Source organism: Phyllostomus discolor, chromosome 8 (assembly GCF_004126475.2).
Source record: "Phyllostomus discolor isolate MPI-MPIP mPhyDis1 chromosome 8, mPhyDis1.pri.v3, whole genome shotgun sequence".
NCBI lineage: Eukaryota > Metazoa > Chordata > Mammalia > Chiroptera > Phyllostomidae > Phyllostomus > Phyllostomus discolor.
Window position 1 is genome coordinate 11,473,214 of NC_040910.2, and position 18,659 is coordinate 11,491,872.

General features: G+C 36.0%; 1 protein-coding gene across 3 annotated transcripts in view; it reads left to right on the plus strand.

The window, feature by feature from the left end:
- The window catches only part of NAA15 (N-alpha-acetyltransferase 15, NatA auxiliary subunit), a 66,811-nt gene that overhangs the window by 21,243 nt on the left and 26,909 nt on the right, over positions 1 to 18,659 (plus strand). For all 3 annotated transcript variants that reach the window (XM_028519165.2, XM_028519166.2, XM_036031827.1), the window contains exons 2-9: positions 2,780 to 2,864; positions 6,359 to 6,463; positions 8,736 to 8,893; positions 9,697 to 9,831; positions 11,223 to 11,376; positions 14,990 to 15,109; positions 17,649 to 17,744; positions 17,898 to 18,004. In XM_028519165.2, the coding sequence (XP_028374966.1) occupies positions 2,780 to 2,864; positions 6,359 to 6,463; positions 8,736 to 8,893; positions 9,697 to 9,831; positions 11,223 to 11,376; positions 14,990 to 15,109; positions 17,649 to 17,744; positions 17,898 to 18,004 (960 nt within the window). The remainder of the gene's footprint in view (positions 1 to 2,779; positions 2,865 to 6,358; positions 6,464 to 8,735; positions 8,894 to 9,696; positions 9,832 to 11,222; positions 11,377 to 14,989; positions 15,110 to 17,648; positions 17,745 to 17,897; positions 18,005 to 18,659) is intronic.

The window sequence follows — 18,659 nt, forward strand, 5'->3', positions numbered from 1 at the left end:
TTTTGATTTTTAAAAAGATTTTATTATTTTTAGAGAGAGGGGAAGGGAGAGAGAAAGAGAAACATAGATGTGTGACAGATACATCAGTGGGTTGCCTCACACATAACCCCACCTGAGGACCTCACCCATGACCCAGGCGTGTGCCCTGACTGGGAGTTTAACCAGCAGTCTTTCAGTGCACAGGCTGGCGCTCAATCCCCTGAGCCACACCAGCCAGGGCAGGGTTCTTTTTAAAACTTGGATTATTGAGCTATAGTTTTTATACCATAAAATTCCTTCTGGCAAACAGCTGAACCAATTGGTTAATCAATTTCCTCTTCTACTAGCCATAAGAAAGTTCCAGTTGTTTCAGAACTTGATTAAGGTATTGCCTAACCTATTTTATTAAAGTTAACTTAGTGGTATGGCATTGTGATTTTGAGGTACAGAAGTTAATTGCCCTTTATGTGTTTATCAGCCTTTAGGATAATCTCTTTCAGGTGTGTTTTAACTGTCTTATTGTTGCTGACTTTTATGAGTTCTTTATATATTCTGGATACAAGATAATTTGTCAGACATACTCACTGCATGTGTCTTTGACTTGCCTTTTTAAAAACACTCTTGAATTTTAAATTTTCAGAAAGTTAATTGAAGGTTTTAAGTACAGCACACTTAAACTGTTCTTTGTATGTATGTAGTTCCTGGAAAACAGTGACAAATTCAGTGCCCTTTTTAACCTAGTCTCTATGTCCTAGTTTCCTTTAATGCCTTACACTGTTGTTATTATAATCATATAGAAAAAAAACATTATTTTTTAGGGTTTCTGCTAAGTTTAGTTGCTAGGCTTCTATTTCTTCGGTTATATTTGGTTAATGCTAGATCCCAAGTTGCTCCTTCTGATGTCCCCTCCCTCTTACACTGCAGGTCATTTGGCCTGCTGGGTGCTTAGCTGACTGTGGGAGGGGCAATTGCAGAGAAACTGGGACAGGTGGGATGGGATGGAAGGATAAGGCATAGAAACACCAAGGATAATTAGGTTCTTTTCATCATCATTTGGTTGGATGAGTTGAGGGGAGGGTATCTACTAAGATGGTAAAGACTTGGTGAAGACTGGACTCTGGGGGAACATCAGTTGTGTTTTGGATCTATTGGGTTTGAGATGTGAAACAACAAACAAAAGTTGGCAAGTATGTCGTTGGTATAGAACAACTCTATAGTGGTCTGTAGCATTGAGATTTAAGCAATTGATTTCTTGATATTAAATGTAAAAAGTTACATTTTTACTATTTTGTTTAGTGTATTTTTCAGATTTTGAATATATTATTTCAAAAGTCGTGAGTAAATTTGTTTAAATTTATGTCAGTGAATTCTGGCATAAATTATCAATTTTCTTTTATCTTTTAGTTACAGATTTTTTTCCCATAACAAGTAAAACAATTTAAAGAAAAACTATGTGATACCTAAAAGTCAAACAGCACTAACAGGTTTATTATGAAAATAAAAGTCATTACCCCCTCTGCCACCCATGCCTTTCCACCACGGAGTCAAGTGCCCTCAGTCCTCCTAGCCATTTTTTCTGGTATTTGCTTTCTTGTTGTTTAAAAACATACCACTATTTCTTGGAACATTTGTTGACTTCTGGTTATGGAAAAAGAGGACTTAGAACTTTATCATTTCCACGTTTGCCCACTTTTCCTTTTCCCCATTATCCCATTATAGTTACAGTACAGTATTTTGGTAAATTAGTGCTTAGTATTTACACTTTTAAAATTGTGTACGTATTGTTTACTGTTAAGCCAGATATTACACTAAGACCTTACTTTTCTGTGTTATACAAGCCTTTATTTTTCCTGAAGTCAGTACTCTCTCATTTATGCAGTTGCCTGGTTTTCTGTAGACCTGTTGCTTTTCCCCCAGATGTGCCTCTATTTCTGTCATGTGCTTCTAAATAATATTTTTCATATTATGAAGTATGTCAGTTCCATTTTTGCTTTGGCTGCAAACTTATTCCATGGTGGCCTACAGATTCCCCTTTTATTTTTGAGTACTTGTTTTCTAGTTCTTTTTTTCTGAATTAGATTCCTTATTAAGTTTCATGTTACCTTTTAAATTTGTTTTGATTATTTTTAGTAACTTCCTAAGGGAGAGTGCATAGGAATAAAATGTTAGCTTTCTAGGAAGCCTTAAAATGTCACTTTACTTATATGCTTGATTGATAATTTGGCTGGGTATGGAATTCTAGGTTGAAACAAGTTCACACTGAATTTTAAAGGTTGTATATAGTTGTTTTCTGACTTTTAGCAATATTATATTATTATTCTGGAATAAAAGTTCAATGCCATTATGATTACAGATCCTTCATATGATTTTTCTCCCCTTTGGACCTTTTTAAGAAAACGTTTTGGGCTTTGAAATTTCAGCAGGATGGCCTGTGGTGTGGGTCTTTCCCCCCTCCCCCCCATTATTTTGCATGCACTTGTTTGTTCTTTTATAGCTTGAGAGATTTCTTTCCTTCAGTTAACAAGAAAATGTTATTTGAAATATAATACGCTTTTCCTTTTTTCAGTTTTCACTTTATGTAACTTGTACCTTTTGGAGCTAATGATTTTCTTTTTCTAATCTATACTCTGTCCCTTTGTGTTGCTTTTACTTTTTAAATTTTTTTACTTGCATTTTAGTGGGATTTAGGAGAATATGGAAATAACATTTGATCATTCTGTTGTATTAAATAATAAAAAATTTAGCATTTAATTTAAACTTTTTGCAATTCTTGCTAAACTCATTTTTTTCCCTTTGGCAGAGATGTTATGAACATAAACAATATAGAAATGGATTGAAATTCTGTAAACAAATACTCTCTAATCCCAAGTTTGCAGAGCATGGAGGTAAGTATAAATACCATATACTTTCTTGTAAGTGTAAGCGGATAAGGCTTTCTTACTTGTCTGGCTTTACTTCTTGGCTTTTATCACTCCCAGCTGCCTTATGTATTTTCCAGAGAGAATGGGCCTTATCTTTGACTCCTGTATTTTGAATTTAGTGTCAAGAAAATGATAGCACATCCTACTTGAGTTTGAAAATAAACACGGTAGGAAAGGCAGAAGAATCTAGAAGGACAAATATGTTTATTTAAATTTAATAAGTACATTTATTTAAGATATTTATTGTAAGAAAAATTTGCTTTAGAATTTTGGTTGAGCTGTAGACTTTTATTCCTTATAATAACATATTCAGAAAGTGTGCAGTTGGTTCTTTGCTGATGAACCAGCATCTTTTTATTTAACATTGTATCTTAGTTTTTCAAGACAGTCATATTTAATGCATGATTTGTATATTGTAAAGTTCTGAAATATTTTTTACCTTTTAGCTCTTGCCTATGCAAGGGTAGAAGATTGGACAGTGAGATGTTTACAGAATAAGAGAAGATTATTTAGCTAAACTTGTGATGAGACAGAGGGAAAAAATAAGCTTTCACAGGTCTGATTTGTATATTAGGAAACATGGCTCTTTGGTAATTAATTTGATAATGTTCTCTTAGCATCCCCCAAAATCAATCAATCAATTAATTAATTAATTTATTTTTGGAGAGAGGGGAAAGGAGGGAAAAAGAGGGAGAGAAACATCAATGTGTGGTTGCTTCTCATGTGCCCCCTACTGGGGACTCGGCCTGCAACCCAGGCATGTGCCCTGACTGGGAATCAAACCTGCAAACCTTTTGGTTTGCAGGCTGGCACTCAGTCCACTGAGCTATATCAGCCAGGAGTCAGTATTTTTTTAAAATTCTTTTTAGAGAGAGAAGGGAGGGAGAGAAACATCACATCGATCAATTGTGTCTTGCCCACCTCCAACTGGGGACCTGGCCCGCAACTGAGGCATGTACCCCAACCGGGAATCGAACTGGCCACCTTTGGGTTTGCAGTATGACACTCAACTCACTGAGCCACACGAACCAGGGCTCTTCTCTTAGTGTTGAAGAGGGAGTGAGTAACAGCTCTCTGTTAGCTTTCTTTACTCTTAGTATACATGCACTAAAATAGTAAAACCTTTTTTAACATTATTAAAAATATTTTTGCTGGCCCGCTGTATGTTAGGTTTTATATTCATTTCTAAAGTATGCATACTGGTCATGTAACTTTGATAGAGTTTCACTACAGCAGAGTACCAAATATCATTGTTCTAAAATGCAGTTTCTCCTCACATTTTAACATGTCTGAAATGAGGCTGCATATGAAGTATAATTTAATTGAAAATGTATTCTTTAAGATTTTATTTATTTTTAGAGAGATGGGAAGGGAGGGAGAAAGAGGGAGAGGAACATTGATGGGAGAGACAAACTTCTGTAGGTTGCCTCCTCTCACATGTCCCTGGCCCAAAACCCAGGTATGTGCCTGACCTGGAATCGAACTGGTGACTTTTGGTTTGTAGGATGATGCCCAACCAACTGAGCCACACCAGTCTGGGCTAAAATCTTGTTTGTTAAAGATTTTTATTTATTTTTAGAAAGGGAGAGAAACACCACAATGTGTGCTTGCCTCTCTACCTGGCCTGCAACCGAGGCATGTGCCCTGACTGGGAGTAGAACTGGCGACCCTTTGGTTTGAAGGCTGGAGCTCAATCCACTGAGCCGCACCAGCCAGGGCTGAAACCAGTTTTTAACAGTACATAAAATGATAGTTTGTCTTAAACTTAATGGCAACACCTTTGTGCCATTAATTAAGGAACTTAAAGATGTTGGGTTTAACTTGTAGGAGTAGATTTTACTTGTTTGACAACAAAGGGGTACTTTCTGCAGTACCTTGCTAATTTGGCTATTTGCCAAATATATTCGTTTGGTTTTAATTTTTATATGTGATTTATAAAAATTTGTACATGATTTCTCCTCTTTTTTGCCTCCATTTCTTTATCTGTATTTTCCTATAAATGTTGATTCTTCAGTATAATACCTTTATTCCTTTTCTATTATTCCAAAATAATTTTTCTATCAATTTTAAATTTTAGTCCAAAAAGTTAGGCAAATCAATTATAGTGAATATTATTTCTTGTACTTCATAATATACATATTATAAAATTAGAAATCTTTTTTCTCTTTTCTGAAAACTTAATATTGCCCTCAACTCAGTCTGTCTGTCTCTCTTTTTAATCCTCACCTGAGGATATGTTTATCGATTTTAGAGAGGGAGAGGAAGGGGGTGAGGGGAGAGAAAGACATCGATGTAAGAGAAAGAAACTTCAATTGGTTGTCTCCATTATGCCCCTGACCGCGGATTGAACCTGCAACATTTTGGTGTATGGGCTAACGCTCCAACTAACTGAGCCACCTGGCCAGGGCCTCAGCTTTCTGTTTTAATGTGAGTGTCAGGAATCTGATGTCTTCTTTTACTTGTATATTTAATAGCATCCTAAATAATCATTGTAAAATAATGAAATTTATGCAAATCAGAAATATATATATGTATAATTTGTGTATGTTTAAATCATTGAATGGTGATCTTTACGGATCAAAGAAGTCAAGTCTGTTTCACAATGAAGTTTTCATACTGTAAGGAGTAGTCATAGCCCTGGCTGGTGTGGCTCAGTGGGTTAAGTGCCGGCCTAGGAATCAAAGGGCCTTTGGTTGGATTCCCAGTGAAGGTACATTATCTGAGTTGCAGACCAGGTCCCTGGGTGGGGGTGGGGGTGAGAGGCAACCCATAGATGTATCTCTCACACATCGATGTTTTTCTCCTTCTCTTCCTCCCTCCCTTTCCCTCTCTCTCTAAAAATAAATACATAAAATATGTTTTTTAAAAAAGAGTAATATATATAGGGTCATTTAATGGAGTTTCCCTCAAAGAACAGTAATAGAGCCAGTATATCTTGTTTAGATATGAATTACCAGATATTAGTGCATTTTCGTACCATTATCTAAAAATAAATCTAAAATCTAGGGAGGCCTAGAGTAGAGAAGTGTGGTTTAACTTGGTTTGTTAATTTTTTAAATATATTTTTTTAAGATTTTATTTATTTAATTTTTTTAGAGAGGGAAGAGAGGGACAAAGAGAGAGAGAAACATCAATGTGCAGTTGCTGGGGGCAGGGGCCTGCAACCCAGGCATGTGCCCTGGCTGGGAATCGAACCTGTGACACTTTGGTTCGCAGCCCGTGCTCAATCCACTGAGCTACACCAGCCAAGGGCAATTTTTTAAATATTTTAATTCTGTTCAAACCTAGACATTTTCCCAATAATTGTCATTTCTTAGAGTAATGTAACATTTGTTTTTGAGATGATGGTTACCTTTTTTGTTTATTATATTTAATGTTTAATTCTGCTTCCCCCCTACCTTTTCTTGTGTGTTTTTGTTTTTTTGTTTGTTTGTTTGTTTGTTTGTTTGTTTTAATAGAAACCCTGGCTATGAAAGGATTAACATTGAACTGCTTGGGTAAAAAGGAAGAAGCTTATGAATTGGTTCGGAGAGGTTTGAGGAATGACTTGAAGAGTCATGTGTGTATCCTTTTCAAGATATATGTCCAAAGTGAATGGGGGTGTCTTGACCTAAGTTAGTAGTTTGGGAGTCAGAAGTTTTATATTCCTCTTCACCATGTAACTCCAGAGGAGATGATTTTTTAAAAAATTTATTTTAATTGTTGTTCAAGAGATGATTCTTTCTTAAATAACTGCATTCAGGGAACACTTTTTATACCTATACATGTTCCAACATACCTATTTACAGGCAAATGGACTTGCCTTTTAAAATATCTATGAAAGCTCTTCCCATGCTTCAGAAAAAGTCTACACCCTGCAGACTTTGTCATGATCATGAATTTACAGAAGGGGGTACACTAAGAAATACTAGAAACAATACAGTACACTGATGGAGAGCACAGGTTTAGGAATATGCTTCACTTAGGCTTGAATCCCAGCTCACCTTCTTTCTAACTGTGATCTTAAGGCTCAGTTTCCTCATGTGTGAGACGAGGGAAATCAGAACCCCCTCATTGTGGTGTCGTAAAGATTTAATGATGATTAACAAAGTCCTTGATATTGCTGATTACTATAGCAGATAAATCTTATTAAAGCCTGCCCGAAGTATGAGGAAAGGAGCAAGTACAATGTGTGAGGGAAGGTAGCAGAAAAGATTATGGGTTGCTATTTATCAAGTAGTTTTTAAGTAAATATTTTCTTGTCTATTTTGTGGGCAAACACAATTTTAAGTCGCAGATTTTTAAATGTTTACCAGGCCCCTGGCATAGTACAGACTAAGAAACACTGGGGATTGTGCTCTTGGGGACCTTAGTCTAGTGAAGGAGGAAGATACTCACTAGAAGCACATACGGGATGTTTCTGATATTACGTAAAATGTTACAGTGTGTTAAAAAATTACTGCTATTGCAGTAAAGCAAAAGTGAGTGTGTGGGGAGTAACCAGAAACTAAAACGGCAATCTAAGTATTAATAAGACTGTTATAGATATCTTTTCATCATTTTTAATGGTTGCGTAGTATCTATATGTTATTTGCCATGATTTATATAATTGGGTTCCTCTTGATGGATTTAAGATTCCTTGAGGGTAGATTTTTAGGAGTGAAGATTAGAGGCAGTTATAGGCGTTACAGTGCTCAAGAGGCAATTGAAATGTGGAGGAGTGGGAAGGTAGGTAGGTAATGGGAACAAGATTATAAAGGGTAGTGTGTCTTGGGCTTTTTAAAACCATGTTCTAGCCAATTGAGAAGATTTTGTTATGTTTTACTTTGTCATTTATTTAATGAAAATGAAGGGTTTTTGTTTTTTTTTTTTCAAGTAAAATTTTATAATATTAAATATGTACTTTTAGTTATACATGCTATCCCTTGGGTCCCTGGTGTAAAAATTGTCAGACTGAAAAATTTGAACCTGCCCTGAAAGAGAAACTTCTGTGAATGTCTGGAAAGGGGAGTGGAAATTTTTTCTTCTGGTAATGTACGTTTCAGAAAGGCCACTTTGTCAGGAGAGAGGAAAAGCAGACAGAATGGAAGTGGGAGGATGGGTGACTTGTCATAACCAAGGTCTAAGGCAATGAAAAGCACCTGCCTTAGGGGTGTGGAATTATGTCCTTCCCCCTTTATACCATTTTTATCTACCCTGCAATTTTGTTTACTCCTGTGACCCTTACTAGACTCTAAAAATTACTTGCGTCCTGGAGACTGCCCATTTTGGTTATCTACCATCCTAATTATTAAGAAATTTTAATTATTTGTTAAGTGAATGATTGCTTGTATTTTATGTGTGGGTGACTTATAGGAAGTATGTACTGTACTAAGGTTTCTCTCCTGAGGACCTTGTTAGCTAAAGAAAACATACCCATGATCTAAAATAATTGTATGTCACGGATATGCATTCCCTCTTTTTCCTTTAGAAATTAATATTTATGGAGCATTTATTTGGCGCCAGCCGGTGAGCACTTTATATGTTATTCCATTTAGTCATCAAACTACTGTGCTTTGCTTTATCGACTTTCTATTTACGTTTTATAATTGAGGAAACATAAGCAGACTAAATAACTCATCCAAGGTCACAGAGCTAACAAGTCAGGCTAGAGCTGTTTTCTCTGAGAGGCTTGGAAAGCTGTACTAATTTTCATTGTGTTCAACCACCTTCTGTCTTTATGTTTTCTCCTTTTTTTTTAAGCTTGTAACTTTATAAATAGCTACAGTTCTCTGAGTTTCCTAGGGAATATTACTGGAATATTATTTCTTGACTTAACTAACTCTTTTAGGTTGTATCCTTAACTAAAGCCTTCAGGTTGGCATGTTTATGGCCTTCTCCAGAGGTCAGACAAGAAATACGATGAAGCCATTAAGTGTTACAGAAATGCACTAAAATGGGATAAAGACAATCTTCAAATCTTAAGGGACCTTTCTTTACTACAGATTCAAATGCGAGATCTTGAGGGTTACAGGGTAAGTAAAATAGAGAATTTTTTATTCTAGAGGAAAATATTGTTGAAATGTTTAAACCTTTTTGAGTATTTACTGGTAACAAAAGTTTCCATTTTAAAAAAGAATTTAATTAAACCTTATTGCCCTCCCCCCAACAGCAGTAGTGTTTATGACTGGACCAACAAGATTTTTAGAATAAATTACTTTACTGTATGGTAGAGTTAGATTACTGTATAGGATTTAGTTAATTAATTCAGTGGAAATTAACATCGGCATTCCTCAAATAGGTGATGTCTTTGTTATTAACATGTAAATATAGTCTTTAGTTACTACATTTTTGGGGAAGCAAAATTTTTTTTGTTATTTTACATTTATTGAACCCAGTATTCTGTCTTTGTGGTGACATTTTAATTCTTGAATCATTCTGTTAAATCAGATCTATTTCATTCCTGTTTTCGCACGTGGTGCCTGCTGAGTTGTCTGTGGATCTGAATGCAGTCGTCAGGCATTGCATTTTTAACGTTTTTTATTTGTACTACCTTTTCCATCCTATCTTTTCTTAGATTAAGTATATCAGGAAATAACATAATAAATAGATAGTACCTGCTCATAACTTTTTAAAAAATTACAAGATGACCTTGGAACCTTCATTGTGCTTCTTAACAATTTTTTTTTCTTCTATAAAGCTACACAATAGGGACGTTTCAAACTGTTTCTGTTACTTTTCCCAGCATTGTGTTACAGATTGCTCAGGGTTGTGGGGGAATTAAGGAGCATTCGCTTTTACTGTAACCTTAAGAAAAAATATTTTTTTCCGCTTAAAGGAAACAAGATATCAGTTACTTCAGCTTCGACCTGCCCAGAGAGCATCATGGATTGGTTATGCTATTGCTTATCATTTATTAGAAGATTATGAAATGGCAGCAAAGATTTTAGAAGAATTTAGGAAAACACAACAGGTAAACTAGTAAAATAGGTTTGATTCTAAATGTAAATAAAAGAAAGAAGTGTACATAAACTTGTTAACGTTTTAAAGTTACAAGAATAATATGCAGTGAACTTCATTGAGGAGTTCATGCACATTAATTGTTAATATTTGACACATTTACTTTATAGTCTCTACATCTATTTATTTAAACTTTCTTCCCAAAACATTTGAGGGTATTTGTGGACACCATGCTCCTTTACTCCTAAGTGCTTCGGTGTGGTATTCCCTAAGAATAACTCTGTGATTCTGAACTCTGTAGGTAGTACCATATAGATTATTTAAAAAATTAGGAAAGTTAACATTGACAGACTATTTAATCCATAGCTGATATTCAAACTTTATTAATTATCTCTATCCTTTTCTGAATTGTTTTTTCTGTTTCAGGATCCAGTTTAGAATCATACCTTGCATTTGCTTATTATTTCTCTTTGGCTTCTTTTAATATTTGCAACTTTCTAAGATTCTTTCTGTATTTCACAACATTGACAGTTCTGAAGAGTATGGGGCAGTGCTCTTAGAGTGTCCATCAGTTTGGATATGTTTGGTGGTACCTCATAATTGGATACAGTTACATACTTTTGTCAGGAAACCACAGAAGTGATGTTGAGCCTTTCTCAGTCCATCACCCTAAGAGGCACATGATATCTGTTTGTTGTGTTTGATTTCTTGGTTAAGATGGTGTCTATTGGGTTTCTTTGCTATAAACTTATTTTTTCTCTTCGTGTTTAATATATAATTTGAAACTTTATGAATAGCCTTTTCTTTGTCAAATGTTACCATTAGTTTTAGCATTCATTGGTTATGATTCTTGCTGGAATCAACTGTTCCAATGATAGTTGCAAAGGGATGATGTTATCGTATTCCCTCTCGATGTATTATTTGACATTCTGCTGCTAAGTAAGAGCTTTCCTTTTCCCCTGTTAATTTATCACAAGGGTTTATGAATTCTTAGTCAGTGGGTTATAAGTTAATACTGTCATTACTTAATTGCTCCCTAGACAGATATTTAGAAATCTTTAAAAAATGAGTAGTGTCACCCTGGCTGGTGTAGCTTGGATTGAGTGCCAGCCTGTGAGCCAAAGGGTTGCCAGTTTGATCCCTAGTCAGGGAACATGTCTGGGTTGTGGGCCAGGTCCCCGGCGGGAGGGGCGCAGAAGAAACAGCCACACGTTGATGTTTCTCCCCCTCTCTTTCTCCCTCCCTTCCCTCTCTCTAAATACAAATAAATAAAATCTTTTAAAAAAATGAGTAGTGTTAATCAGATAGTATCCTTAGACTTCTTGTGTATATTTGAATGTGTAAGCAATTTTCTAATATGAAACCAAAATTCTTACTGTTAGTATTCCTTATGTCCGTATATAGACATCCCCTGACAAAGTGGACTATGAATATAGTGAACTCCTTTTATATCAGAATCAAGTTCTTCGAGAAGCAGGCCTCTATAGAGAAGCCCTGGAACACCTTTGTACCTACGAAAAGCAGATTTGTGATAAACTTGCTGTAGAAGAAACCAAAGGTATTTTTTTAAGAATGTTATTTATTCTAGTATTTAATTATGACAAAGAGCAAGGCTGAAATTCAGTTGCTGTTGATAATTGCATATAATTCAACTTTCTGATGATAGAAAATCTGTTTCTTACATATGTACTTTGAATAATTGATATGTGGGAAAATATACCTTTAAACAATATTGTTGATATAGGTTAAAAATTGTGAACAGTAAGGATATTGAAGTGACTCGGTAAAATATTTTTCTTGAAATAAAGTGTTTTTATCTTAAAATATAGGATTTGATCAAAACATAGGAGATAATTGCTTGATTTTATAAGACAGAGGGTTAAATTTATTAGAAACATCTTATATCAGAGTTCTTTATTGCCAGGCATATATACAGATAAACCAGTCTTTACTAAAGAATATATGGGGCATCCCTAGAGTTCCTTATAGTTTATGTGAATGTTGAAGGAACACGAATCAAAACCAGAGATTTGGGTTTTTATGTGTGGATTGCAGTAGGAGGGGTAGATCATTAAATAAAGATCTTTAATGCTGCTGTTATTTCTCAGAGGGCTGAGAAAGAAGAGTCTTACAGTTTTAAGAGTTAAGGAAGTGATAATGGAAAATGAAAGAATAACAAGTAATTGAAAACGCAAGTACTTTTTAAGAATTGCCATCTGAAATATTGCTTTGCCCTTGTTAGTGCAGGTAACTGAAGTTTGCTAGTTTCAGGTTCCCTCGGCTCCCCTTGAAGTTGAACACCAGAAATGCGTGGTATCTGTGTGCATACTGGGTATAGTCATTATTTGCCACACGAACTCTGAGCAGATGATAATGCCACTGGAAAGAAAGAAAGAAAATGGAAGTTTAAGGTTCCTGGGCCTCAGTTGTGAACTATAGACTCTGAGCGGCTCTCTTCCATTTGAGCTGTCATCCCTTAACCGTCTATTAGTTATGAAGGGAGGAGCTTCATGACTTGCTGGGAGGATCACAAGATTGGAAAAAAGTAGTTCAGGTCCTTTCATTTGCTGGCCTCTCACTAGATGAATGATCCGGGCAAGTCTTGGGTCTCAGTTTCTTTTTGAAAATACGACAGTTTTCAAAATACTTTGTAAGTACACCATTTCATTTGCTCTTGTTGATAACCTTATTAGTGAGGAAGAACGGATAGATCAAGTTAGATGAGGACTCAGAATTGACCAGTGGATTTTAGCAGTTTGAAAGTAATGGTTGACCCTAACTAAAGCACTTTTTGAACATTTGGAAGGAAGGTGGTAAAAGCCCAAGCAAATCAAATACATTTAAATAAGACAGAAGGTAGCAGAATTGTAGATATAATGCATTAATGGCTCCCATAAGTTTTGCTATATGGAAAAACAGAGGTGGATAAAATGGGTTACAAGGTCAAAAAGTGTTTTTTTATAGCTTATGTTTATGTTCACTTGAGAATGAGCTAGTAAACAGAATATTTGATACAGTGGAGGGACTGTGATCTGGTGGATAAGTTGAAGGGTTAGCCTTAGATAACAACATGAATACTTGATCCCCAGTAATAAGAGACGGTAGACGGTAGAGTGTATGGGCAAGTGGATGTGCACATGTAGTGGGCATTTGGGAGTTCTAATTTCTTCCATTTTCTCAGTGAAATAGAAAACAGCGCCATCAGTGCATTTCATAAAGTGTGCATTGATTACTGGTAGTGAGTCAGGTATCGGGGACAGTATATATAAGGAGAATAGAACAGAACTGACAGCAGAATCATCAGTCTTTGGGAATTTCAGTAATAAAGGCATTTTAGTGGTGGGTGGTCGGGATCATTTGGGAACTTCCTGGAATTGGTAAGTGGGCATATAGTTAGGCAGAAGTTTCATCAATTCTTATTCCATCAGTTCCTTTTGCAAAAAAAAAAACGTGGGAGAAGATTAAAGGAAGGAAATGTGGATGGGTGTAGTGTAGAGGAGAAAAGTTGTAGGATATTTTGTTTGTTCTCTGTGGAGTAGGCTTTTGGTTAATATAGAACAGGATGTCAACCTCAGCACTTTCGAGATTTTGGGGCCCATGTTGGAGGTGGAAGTCTCCGGTACGTTGCAGGATGTTTAGCAGCATTCCTAGCTTCTCCCCACCAGATACCAGTAGCAGCTACTTCCGCTTTACTGGGACAACTAAAAATTTTCCAGATATTGGCAAATATCCCCTGGATGGTGAAATTGCCCCTGGTTAGAACCACTGGTACAGACATTAAGAACATGGGTTCTTTAAGCCAGATTGCTTGGTTCAAATCCCAACTCCAACAATTAACTAGTTGGAAAACCCTCAGCAAGTTTACTTAGGTTCTCCCTGCTTTAAATGGTGAAAGTAACAGTAACCTACCTCATAGCATTTTGAGAATTGAGTTAGGTAATGCATGCAAAACATTTAAAAGTCACTAGCACACAGTGAGCACTCAGTAAGTGTTCATTTTTATTATCTGGTGAGAGCCAAGGACATAAGGGTGAAGTTATGCTTTGGAAATAATACTTTTGGTTAGTAGCCATTAAGGGTAAGGATTCTGAGCAGTGTTTGAGGCTTATGTGGATTTGGAGCTCATATTTCTACTGAAACAACGGCCTCTGTGCATTCATCTTTTAACTGCTTTCTCTTGTGAGAAACTGTGGAGCAAACAAACAGTTGGAATGGTCCAGGCCTTAAAGCTGGTAAATAAGGAAGCTGAGGTTTTGAGACTGATTTCGACACTCGACACTTGGGACTGCTGATACTATTCAGACATGAGATTGGTCCCGCAGCCGAGAGGAGACAAGCAGTAAGTCTCACTGGCTGCCGAGATGGCCTAAGGAAAAGAAGAGAATGGTTTTTTGATAAAGTTGAAGGATGGGATTGGTGAGATGAGAAAAAGGAAGACAAATCAGTTACGCTTAAAGCAAGATTTTTTTTTGGTAGTCAGAAGCACTAGAAAATGCAGGTTTTAGATGTGGTTATGAATATAGGCTTTAGAGCAAAGTAGTTTTATAGTCGATGAAAGGATGATAAATTTAGCATATTAGATTGTTTCATTAATTTGGATGTTAAGCCCTGACTGGTGTGGCTCAGTTGGACATCATCCCATTAACCAAAAGGTTGCTGGTTCGATTCCTGGTCAGGGCACATGCCTGGGTTGTAGGCCAAGTCCCCAGTTGGGGTATGTTGAGAGGCAATCGATTGATGTTTCTCTGGCACATTGATGTTTCTCTTCCTATCTTTCTCCCTCCTTTCCCCTCTCTGAAAATAGATAGGAAAAATCTTTTAAAAAATAATTTTGATGTTAAAATTGTCCATATGATATCAAGAATAATTAACTGAGTAGTAGATAGTGGTTTGGTGATTGTGTTCACTGAATTTGGGAAAGCAGGTTGGAGTTAGACCAATGCCTGAATAAAGTGAGGATGTGACTAGAATGGCATTTCTAACTATGAACTTCAAAAAGAGGGGGACAATAAAAGGACAGGATAAATAGTCCCGCTACAGGAACTTGGGAACTCAGGAAGATACCTAATCTGTCTGCTTCCCAGCATTGAAGAGATTTTAAGAGAAAGTTTGAGGAAAAGTTAAAGTTATAACTAGAAAATATGTAGTTAATTTAATTTGTTTTTTATCAGGGGAACTTCTGTTGCAATTATGTCGCTTGGAAGATGCAGCTGATGTTTATAGAGGGTTACAAGAGAGAAATCCTGAAAACTGGGCCTATTACAAAGGCTTGGAAAAAGCACTCAAGCCAGGTAGCATTGTTTAAAACTTACTTTTCTAAGTTTTAATTGCTTCTTTTGTTAATACATTATGTTGACCTAAAATTCCATGTGTTTTTTTTTTTTTCTGTAAAAGAAAAGACACATTTTCATTCTCACCATTAACTACATCGATTTGGTTATTTTGAGTATGTTGGGTATCTTCTGCGTGCTATAACGTTGATTGTTCTCAATTAACGTCTTGATTTGATCGCTGTTAACTTCAGCTGGGCCACCCAACTGTGGAGCATCGGCCAGCGAGAACTCTCCAGCACCATTCATTCAGTCAGTCACAGCACCGTCTCCACACTGCATACATGGTTTTTTGCATTTTTACCTTTCTTGAAATAATGAAGCATAATATGCCGAAAATGTCACGTATTTTCTTCTGTTTTCAAAAATTAAAATTGCTACACAAAAATTTACCGATTTTGATAAGTTTTTCTTTTTTTTTTTAAATGCATGCTGATACGACAGCTGTCACAATACAATCTAACAAAATTGTTTCGACTAAAGTTTAAAGACAACTAAGTACTAGTAGAGCCATCACACAAAAAAAGACCAAATGAACTTTTTGGCTAACTCAATATTTTATTAACTCATTGAAAAGTATGACTAGAAAAATAGTGGTTAAGAATTGGTTCAGAATCTAAATACACAAATACATTTGCAAACTTCTATTGAATATGGCAGGCAGCATTTTCTGAATCTTCTCTTTAACACCACAGATTCATAGAAATAGATGAGAAAAAAATTAGAAACAACTTTTAAAATTTCATAAATGCATAGCAACAACAAAAGCGTGAAAGGGAAATTTCCACTGACAGAGATGGAGATGTCTCCCTGAAGGAAAGAAGCAAACATAACTTCCGTGGTAACCTGTGGCCACAGCAGAGTGGCCTGCTAGGGGCTCATGAATGTAGCTGAAAGAACAGTGCTTTCCTCTGTTGGAAGAGGGACTACCATATTTCGCCATGTATAATATGCACTTTTTTGCCCAGATTTTTTAGGGAAGAATAAGATGTGCATTATGCATGTGTAGTACTAATTGCATATCTATATAAATGTCTTTAATTCTTTTATTTATGCTTATGTGTTAAAAGTGTAACTCTTGCCCTGGCTGCCATAGCTCAGTGGATTGAGCTCGGGCTGCAAACCAAAGCATTGCAAGTTCGATTCCCAGTCAGGGCACATGCCTGGGTTGCAGGCCATGGCCCCTAGCAACCGCACATTGATGTTTCTCTCTCTCTCTCTCTTTCCCCCCCCCCTTTCCTCTCTAAAAAATAAATACATACATAAATAAATAAATAAATAAATAAATAAAATCTTTTAAAAATACTATGCATTTGAAAAGAATGATCAAATAATAACCATGAGATAATAATCTTATTTAAAAAAGTGTAACTCTAGAAAACAATAATGATATCCATATGCAAAATAATATCCTGGAATATGATAATCAGTCTTGTTTCTAAATATAAATAAATAAAAACTGAATTAAAAAATTAAAATAAAATTTTTTTCCTGAAAGTTTGGGCCAAAAATGTGGGTGCACATTATACATAGCAGTGATTATACATGACAAAATACGGTAGATTTCCGTCACTCTATAAACCTGAGTCCAGAGACTCTCTTCTCCCCTCCCTGCCCCATCCCTCTTTTCCCCATCACTCTCCAGTGAATGGTACCCACTTGTAAGGACAAGCCCAGAAACGTGCCATCTACATAACGGCCTGCCTGTTCCTTAGCCAGGATGTTTCCCTCAAGACTTGTACTGAGCCATTTCTGATCATTGCTTTATGCAGGAGAAACTTCGTAGCACAATGTCATACCACCCTAGGAACACCAGCACAGCAGTGATACTCACCTGTGCTAGCACGAGGACGAGTAGCGGTAATGGAGAACCTGAGATGAGGACCAGGAGTTCTAGCCATGAAACCTGAATGGTTATGAGAAAGTACCAGTTAGCAGTCTGGGAAAAGAAAGACCTACTTATTGACATAAAAATGTAGTAGAGTGAATGAAAGGCGACAGCTGAAGAGAAATTAGTGCAATGGAAGATTGGTGAACCTAGGAAAACTTGGAACTGTGAAAGAGAAAATATAAAAGAAGTAAGGAAAAATGGAAGATAGGGGACAGATCCGGAAGGTCCAAAGTAAATCAGAGGAAAGGAATTAGAAAAGCAGGGGCTGAAGACAGTAGTGGAGAAGCCATATATGGAAATAGAATAATTAAGCCTTTCTTGGAACTCATGTGAAGGAGTCCTCAGGTTTTTAAAGGCTACCTAGAACAGAACAGGTTAAAGAAAATCCCGTATTTTATATGAGCGTAGGCATTTAAAGTGTGAAAACATTAGAAGGAAGGAGTACTCTAAAATGATCGATGATATATTGAAGCAGTTAGAGATGATTTTCTTATCTGCAAATTTTCTGTTTAATGATGGTAATTTTTATATACTTTGAGTAATTTGTAATTTGCTAGAAAATATGATAGTTATAATCAAATATAGAAAGAATTTTTGTTTTGTCTGCAGCTAATATGTTAGAACGATTAAAAATTTATGAGGAGGCCTGGACTAAATATCCCAGGGGACTGGTGCCAAGAAGACTGCCATTAAACTTTTTATCTGGTAAGTGAGGGTAATTGTAAGAGATGAAAATGATAGTATGATGTACAGTTTCCTTGTTTTTAAATAAAACTCAGTGTCCCTACTGAGATTCAAGTGCACATTGTTAGAGCGTTGTCTGGGTGCGTGTAAGTCAACAGGATTTTTTCTTCCAAGGTGAGAAGTTTAAGGAATGTCTGGATAAGTTCTTAAGGATGAACTTCAGCAAAGGTTGTCCGCCAGTCTTCAATACTTTGAGGTCATTATACAAAGATAAAGAAAAGGTAAGAAAGCAAAAAACGATTTTTTGACTATCATTTTTTTGCTCACTACTTGGAATAATGGATTCTTTCTTATCTGTGCATGTATCGTCAGTATTTTTCTTTAAACCCTGCTCATGGTGAAACTCCAAAGTGATTTCTTTTTGTAAACTAAGTTTTAGCTTAGCAGCAATGTTTTTCCTTTCTTATTTGGTAGAAAACTATTCTGTCAAAAGAGTCTATTTGCTATCCTAGCCAGTTAACTTTCTCTTTCAGCTCTGTATTACAATATTCAAATGCATGTTAAGAGGATGTTTTGATCTCAGTTTAGATTATTTTGTTTGCAAGAGTAGAGGCATCAAGACATGCTGGCTGGATATTTTTTTAATCAGTTATAGTGAAGAATCAGATGGGACAAATTAAACATGTTAAACACTGACATACAGCACATAAGGTATACTAATTTGCCAGTCTTTTGTTAAATGGCTCAAGGCATGGGCTTTATTGATGACCATTTCGCTTCTTTTTCTTACATAAATCACTTTTATAAAATGTGGTCTGTTATTTTCGGTTTGGGTAGAGTGAGAACTTGATTGCAAAGCATTCTGAATTGTAGAATTCCTATATACTTCTATGATATTTATGGTTCTCTCATTGAACTCGAAGTTGGTTAAAAATA